The sequence below is a fragment of the Nicotiana attenuata genome, unplaced genomic scaffold (assembly GCF_001879085.1).
Source record: "Nicotiana attenuata strain UT unplaced genomic scaffold, NIATTr2, whole genome shotgun sequence".
NCBI lineage: Eukaryota > Viridiplantae > Streptophyta > Magnoliopsida > Solanales > Solanaceae > Nicotiana > Nicotiana attenuata.
Genome location: NW_017670245.1, coordinates 2,064,658 through 2,073,043, shown reverse-complemented (window position 1 = coordinate 2,073,043; position 8,386 = coordinate 2,064,658). Strand labels below are relative to the sequence as shown.

The following is an 8,386-nucleotide window of genomic DNA, read 5'->3' as shown; positions in this document are numbered from 1 at the left end:
ACTTTAATTGTTTCAATTGATAATTGTATTCTGTTAGTGTTAAGACATAGAATTTGTACTTTTGTTATATTAGCACCAAATTAATGATATTTGATAATATGTTTGAAGCTTATGCTTTGCTCATAAATTGTCACAACAATTAAGTTTTCCAAGGGTTGCACACCAAATTTTGTAGTTCGTAATTGGCATGTCTATGTTAAACCCTTAAGAATGAAGAAATTCCTAGTAAGGAGCGTTTCCCGTTAATGATCCCTATACCGTGCTAATCGGAATTAGTCAGTCCTGTGGATACTGAATATCAAATGATTAAAACAAAAATATGTTTATATTAAAAATAGTTGTGCCCCGTTACCTTCAAATCATAGGTCCGCCTCTGCTGCTACCTCATCAGAGATTTAAAATTAAGATTGTAGGTGCCTGATATATATATTTTCAGTTCATGTGTTACAAAGACACTATTCCAATCGCAAAGGAAAATAACAAATGTCTTTAAAAAGTTCCAATTAGTAAGAAAAAGAAAGGAAATTAAAATCACAAAGACAATGGGGAGACACAAATTCTACAATCAGTGTCATTTTATGTGGTGAGAACGATATGAAAACCTTAACATTTTACTACTTATTTTGCTGAGAGAAAAAATTGCAAGCCCTATTGGTACTACTAACAAATATTATACTGCTATAACTAGCAGAAATCGTGGATTACAGTATCATTTGCATTCATAGGAAACCTGAGTAATGTGGGACTGTGGAGGGTATCCATTTATCACCCTGGATAAAATTCCTGACAGTGAAACTTGATGCGTCATTAGGATCATTAGTGACACGCGCCCACGTCACACGTCCCGTTATGTTTGCACCAGGTCCTCTATTTTTGAATTCCATATAGAATGGGCGAACTAGGGGCTCTCCCTGAAACTCTATCCAGCCTTTTGGATTTATCAATTGGTCTATGTAACTCCGCATGATCACAGTACTTGAAAAGTTACCCCATAGTCTCCCTAAATGCATAGTTACATTACCCGCATCCAGAGTTGCTAATTTTAACGTGCAATTTTGCAACACGAGTCCTGATGCTTCTTTCTCACCATTTTTCTGTTGTTCCATTATGGTGTCACGATCCGAATTTTCCACCTTCGGGAATCGTGATGGCGCCTACTCGTGAAAGCTAGGGAAGCCGACACATTCACATATTATTATCTTTTTACATTATCCATAAGCAGTTACGAGTTAACAAATAAATGACAGCGAAATAATAATAATAAAAGCAATGCGGAAGACGAAATCTGATAATTTAACTTAATACAAATTGCGGAAGTCTAAATATAGCTCTACCCAGAATTTGGTGTTACAATGTCACGGACAATCTACGAATACTACAAATAAGGTCTGAATAGAAATACACGAGTTTGTCTGTGAATAAGTAAAAATAGAAAGGCAATGATAGAAGGGGACGCCAAGGCCTGCGGACGCCTGCAGGACTACCTCGGGTCTCCGATGGACTGAAGGCAGCAACTCCTAGCTAAGGTCCGTATGCTCCAGTACCGGGATCTGCACAAAAGAGTGAAGAGTGTAGTATCAACACAACCGACCCCATGTGCTGGTAAGTGTCGAGCCTAACCTCGGTGAAGTAGTGACGAGGCTAGGACAAGACTACCAAATAAACCTGTGCAGTTATATCGTATACAGCAAGTAATAACAGCAGAACTAACAGTTAAAGTTGGGAAGGGGGAACATGCTGCGGGGGGATAACAAATACTAACAGAATTTCAGCAAAGAAGCATAAAGAACACCAAAAATTCAACTATAGGCAAGAATAAGGAGAACAATACAAGTGCACGACATCACCCGTCGTTCTTTTACCTCACATAATCATGGCACGAAATTATCCTTCGTGCATTATCACTCATATCAAGGCACGACATTGTACATCGTGCGGCACGACATGTCATGACCCATTTCCATTATAGGTCATGATGGCGCCCAACGCCATTGTCGGGCAAGCCATCGCGGAAATATAAACAAGTTCTCATTTTACTTTTACCAACATAATTACAGTAATTCCTTAAGTTAAAGTTAAAACAAGTGATAACCGGTGAGGTACCAAAAATAATTATACAATTCCCTAAAGAATAGTCTACTAACGTGTGTGCCAAGACCTGGTGTCACAAGTTGTGGGCAACTAGTAGAATATACAAAAGAATAAATCCATCCTATTGTCCAAAATAGAATAGACAGCAAAAATAAATACAGAGAGACTCCATCAAGCTGCTGAACGGCACAGGAAGGGGCAGCTCACCGTAGAAGTCTCGAAATATGCTCAAGGATGCGCACCAAACTGATAGCCAGATGTACCCGCCTTAGATCCTGTACAATTAAGTACAGAAGTGTAGTATGAGTACATAAACAACATGTACCCAGTAAGTATCCTGCCTAATCTCGAAGAAGTAGAGACGAGAAGTTGACTTGACACATACTAGAGTTGAATAATATGAGAGATGAATTATACTGAGCATGGATAAAACAAATAATTAGCAGTGTACAACAAGAACAAACAGGTCATCTCCTAGAAAATGTCACAGCTGGCAACTTCCATTCCAGAACAAATAATAAAACTCAATTCATAGAAAAATACTGAGTAAAACATGCGCAAGTAGTGCCCAGGTCGAACGGCCCGATCCAACATAAAAGTAAATTGTGCACTACCGAGGGTCGAACGGCACGAACCATAGATGCATCTATTACCCCGCTCGCGAATCAACCATGCGACGCGGTCAAATATAATTAAACACAGCAACAAGCAGACGAGAACATATAATTGGGGAGCAATTACTCACTAAATTATCAACTTCTCTTTGAAAAAGGCCAACTAAGAAAATGTTCCTCTTAACTAGTCTCACTTATCATAATCTCTATGATTTAAACAATCCAAATTAAACATAGAGTTGCAAGAGTATCACATGAAGTATGCTTTTGGGTCCTAAAATACCCGGACTTGGCATAATAGTAGCTACGCACGGACTCTCGTCACCTAGTGCGTACGTAGCCCCCGCATTTAATGGCAAATTATTAGATTACATCACCTATGGGGACAATTCCCTCTTACAAGGTTAGATAGGAGACTCACCTCGCTCCAAAGTGCACTTCCAATACCAAGAACGAGCCCGAACTCTCAATTTGGAGCCGAGCGGTCCACAACTAGTTAAATGGGGTAGGAATTAGTCAATACAAGCTCACAAGATCACATTCTAACTATTAAAGCAATTTCCCAACCTAAGATACAAGTTTCCTAAAATCCGACCCCGAGCCCACGTGCCCGGATTTCGAAGTTTTTTGAAGAAAGTTGTTCTTCATAACCCAAGGATCAATAATATATGATTTCTAATTCATTTCATAACAAATTTTATAGTCAAATCTAACTTTTGTCAAAACCCTAGGTTTTGCTCTAACCCCATGATTTTACCTTAATCTTTGTGTGTTAATCTACCCAAGACTCGAGTACTAAATTAGAAACAGATAGGATAAACTTACTTCAAGATGCTAGGTGAAGGTACTCTCTCAAGAGCTCCAAAATCGCCCAATGGATGAGTGAAAAATGGCCAAAATGACTTAGAGCCCGCAATAAATGCAGCTCACCGCTTTAGTGATTTCCGCATCTGCGGTGAAGGGACCACATCTGCGGTGCCGCTTCTGCGAGGAAGAGGCCGCATCTGCTGAATTGGCCAAGCGGGCTGGGACCGCTTCTGCGGTCTTGAAGCCGCTTCTGCGCAGCCGCTTCTGCGGCTTAGGAGCCGTTTCTACAGTTTTTGGCCTGGACTGCCTTGGCCGCATCTGCGAGAGGACGACCGCTTCTACGGTCTCGCACCTGCGGCTGACTAACCGCAGGTGCGGTTATGACAGAAACTAGATGCTTCAGCTCTTCTAAACTTTTCCAACTTCACTCGAGCCTCGTCTGATTGACGCTCGGGGCTCCCGGGCCCCGCCCGAACATACCGACAAGTCTGAAATCATGAAACGGACCCGCTCGAACCTTCAGAACACCCTAAACAACACTAAATCTACGAATCACCCCCTAAAACCAATTGAGTCAAACTTATGAACTTCAAGTTCTTAAATTCACTTCTAACGTGCCGAAGCGTACTTATACTACTCAGATTGACACCAAATTTTGCGGGCATGTCTTAAATGTTATATTGGACCTGTACTGGGCTGCGGAACCAACCTACGAGCCCGATACGAACGTGATCAATCATTATTTAGTTTCTTTAAATCCTTAGAATTTTAGTTTAACAATTTCTAATAAAAATTCATTACTTGGGCTAGGGACCTCGGAATTCGATTCCGGACATACGCCCAGGTCCATATTCTCCTACGGACCCTTCGGAACCGGCAAAACACAAATCCGGATCCGTTTTCTAAAAATATTGACCAAAGTCAAACTTAGCCTTTTAAGAAAATCTTAAGGAGTCAAATGAGCATATTTCAACCCAAATTCTTCCAAATCCCGAACCAACCGTCCCCGCAGGTCGTAAATTAGTTAAGGCAAGCGCGGGAAGTTTTATTTACGGGGACGGGGTTCTAAAAAGAAAAACAACCAGTCGGGCCGTTACACGACATCACCCTTCGTGCTTTAATAATCACAATATCGGCACAACATCACCCTTCGTGCATTAACACTTACTCACAAATATAACGCACGGCATCACCCTTCGTCTAAATTTTATTTTACACAGGCACAGATATTGCATTTGCGATGTCATGTTCGCAAATGCGAACTCGCAATTGCGGCTCAGGCTTCGCAATTGCGAAGCTAGGCCTGCCCTGCTTTCTTTGCGAATGCGAACAGCTGTTCGCAATTGCGGTACCTGCTATGGTTGCATTTGCGACATTCAGCCTCGCAAATGCGAATGTCACCCCCCTAGCCAGTCATCGCAAATGCGATGACTAGTCGTAAATGCGAGCTCGCATTTGCGAGTCAGGCTTCGCAAATCCGAAGCCTGCAGACCTGCAATGCATCAATTGCTGCTCCTAAATTCAAATTTCACTCCGTGACCTATCCAAGACTCACCCGAGCCCTCGAGGCTCCAAACCAAACATGCATACTAACTTAAAAACATCATATGGACTTACTCGTGCGATCAAATCGCCAAATTAACATCTTTAACAACGAATTTAGCATCAAAATCTAAGAAAAATCTCAAGAACTCTTAAGTTCAATTTTTAACATCTGAGGGTCCGATTCACGTCATATCAAGTCCGTTTCTTACCAAATTTTACAGGCTTAACTTAATTACATATAAGAACTATACTGGGCTCCGGAACCAAAAGACGGGCCCGATACTATCAAATTCAAACATATTTAAATTTCCAAGAACTCTTATAATTTTAGTTAAACAATTTTCTTCAAATATTTATTTCTCGGGCTTGGGACTTCGAAATTCAATTCCGGGCATACGCCCAAATCCCATATTTTCCTACGGACCTCCGGGATCGTCAAATCACGGGTCCGGGTCCGTTTACCCAAAATATTGACCGAAGTCAACTTAAATTCAATTTAGAGGCCAAATTAGTATTTTTGTCAGATTTTCACATAATAGCGTTCCGAATATACGCCCGGACTGCGCATGCAAATAGAGGTGAGATAAAAGGAGGCTTTTAAGGCCTCGGAACACAGTATTCACTTTCAAAAAGAGTGATGACCCACCTTTTGGGTCATCAAATTCTCCACCTCTAAAACAACCGTTCGTCCTCTAACGGACATAAGAAAAGTACTTGAGTTGGAGAAAAGATAGGGATATCGGCTCCGCATATCGGACTCGGACTCCCAGGTCGTTGCCTCAACAGGCTGACCTCTCCACTGAACACAAACAGAAGGGAAACTCTTCGATCTCAATTGACGAACCTGCCGGTCTAGAATAGCTACCGGCTCCTCCTCATAGGACAAGTCCTTGTCCAACTGGACAGTGCTGAAGTCTAACACGTGGGATGGATCGCCGTGATACTTCCGAAGCATGGACACATGAAACATTGGATGCACGGATGATAAACTTGGCGGCAACGTAAGTCTGTAAGCTACCTCTCCCACTCGATCAAGAATCTCAAAAGGACCAATGAATCTAGGGGTTAGCTTGCCCTTTTTTCCAAATCTCATCACGCCCTTCGTAGATGACACCCGAAGCAACACCCGCTCGCCGACCATGAATACCACATCACGAACCTTATGAGTCGGCATAACTCTTTTTCCTGAACTGCGCTGTAAGAAGCCTATCCTGAATGATCTTGACCTTGTCCAAGGCATCCTGTACTAGATCCGTACCCAACAACCGAGCCTCTCCCGGCTCAAGCCACCTAACCGGTGACCGACACCGCCTACCATATAAAGCCTCATAGGGAGCCATCTAGATGCTCGACTGGTAATTGTTGTTGTAGGTAAACTCCGCTATAGGCAAGAAATGATCCCACGAGCCTCCAAAGTCAATAACATAAGCTCGGAGCATATCCTCCAAAATCTGAATAGTACGCTCGGACTGTTCGTCCGTCTGAGGATGAAATGCTGTGCTCAACTCGACCCAGACACGGGCACACCAGATATAGATCTCCGCCAACCGCTCAGAAGAATAGAAAACCGCTATAGGAATAAAATGCGCTGACTTGGTCAGCCTATCAACAATAACCCACATTGTATCGAACTTCCTCTGAGTCTGTGGGAGTCCAACAACGAAGTCCATAGTAATACGCTCCCACTTCCACTCAGAAATCTCAATCTTCTAGAACAAACCACCAGGACTCTGATTTTCGTACTTTACCTGCTGACAATTCAAACACCGAGCCACATATGCAACAATATCCTTCTTCATCCTCCTCCACCAATAATGCTGCTGCAAGTCCTGATACATCTTAGCGGCGCCCAGATGAATAGAGTACCGGGAACTATAGGCCTCCTCTAGAATCAACTCTCGAAGTCCATCCACATTAGGCACACAAACTCGACTCTGCATCCTCAAAACTCCATCATCTTCTACCGTAACCTGCTTGGCATCACCCTGCCGCACTATGCCTCTAAGGACACACAAATGAGGATCATCATACTGCCGCTCTCTGATACACTCAAATAATGAAGAACAAGAAACTGTGCAAGCTAACACACCGCTGGGCTCGAAAACATCCGACCTCACAAACTGATTGGCCAAAGCCTGAACATCCAAAGCAAGCAGCTTCTCACCGACCGGAATATACGCAAGACTGCCCATACTGGCTGACTTTCTACTCAAAGCATCGGCCACCACATTGGCCTTTCCCAGATGATATAAGATGGTGATATCATAGTCATTCAATAGCTCCAACCACCTTCTCTGCCTCAAATTTAGCTCCTTGTGCTTGAACAAGTATTACAAACTCTTGAGATCCGCGAACACCTCACATGACACGCCATATAAATAGTGCCTCCAAATCTTCAGCACGTGAACAATGGCTGCTAACTCCAAATATTGAACCGGATAGTTCTTCTCATGAATCTTCAACTGTCGCAAAGCATACGCAATGACCTTGCCATCCTGCATCAACACCGCACCAAGTTCAATACGAGATGCATCACAATACACACCATATGGCCGTGAACCTGTGGGTAATACCAACACTGGCGCCGTAGTCAAAGTTGTCTTGAGCTTCTGAAAGCTCGCCTCACACTCGTCCAACCACCTGAACTGGGCACCCTTCTGGTCAACCTGGTCATCGGTGCTGAAATAGATGAAAACCCCTCCACAAACCGATAGTAATAACCCGCCAAACCCAAGGAACTCCGGATCTCTGTAGCTGATGCGGGTCTAGTCCAGTCCTTGACTGCCTCTATCTTCTTCAGATCCACCTGAATACCCTTTTCTGATACAACGTGACCCAAGAAAGCAACTGATCCCAACCAAAACTCGCACTTCGAAAACTTAGCATACAACTGACTATCTCTCAAAGTCTGAAGAATCACTCTCAGATGATGCTCATGCTCCTCCTGGTTGCGAGAATAGATCAAAATATCATCAATGAAGACTATCACGAATGAATCCAAGTAAGGCTTGAACACTCGGTTCATCAAATCGATGAAAGCTGCTGGGGCATTTGTCAACCCAAATGACATCACCAAGAATTCATAATGCCTGTACCGAGTGTGGAAAGCTGTCTTAGGGACATCGGATGCCTTAATCCTCAATTGATGGAAGCCAGATCTCAAATCAATCTTCGAGAATACTTTGGCACCCTGAAGCTGATCAAACAAATCATCAATCCTCGGCAATGGATACTTGTTCTTGATTGTGACCTTGTTCAACTACCGATAATCTATACACATCCTCATCGATCTGTCCTTCTTCTTAACAAACAACACTGGCACACCCCAA

General features: G+C 42.9%; 1 protein-coding gene across 1 annotated transcript; it reads right to left on the bottom strand.

Moving 5' to 3' along the window:
* Window positions 1-719: 719 nt before the first annotated feature.
* LOC109236581 (probable pectinesterase/pectinesterase inhibitor 17) lies at window positions 720-1,106 on the bottom strand. Its single transcript, XM_019402775.1, has one exon. The coding sequence runs from the start codon at window positions 1,104-1,106 to the stop codon at window positions 720-722; it is 387 nt and encodes a 128-aa protein (XP_019258320.1).
* Between the last annotated feature and the right edge of the window lie 7,280 nt (window positions 1,107-8,386).

Coding starts and splice junctions, on each gene's coding strand:
- LOC109236581 (XM_019402775.1), bottom strand. CDS start 1,106: ATGGAACAACAGAAAAATGGTGAGAAAGAAGCATCAGGACTCGTGTTG.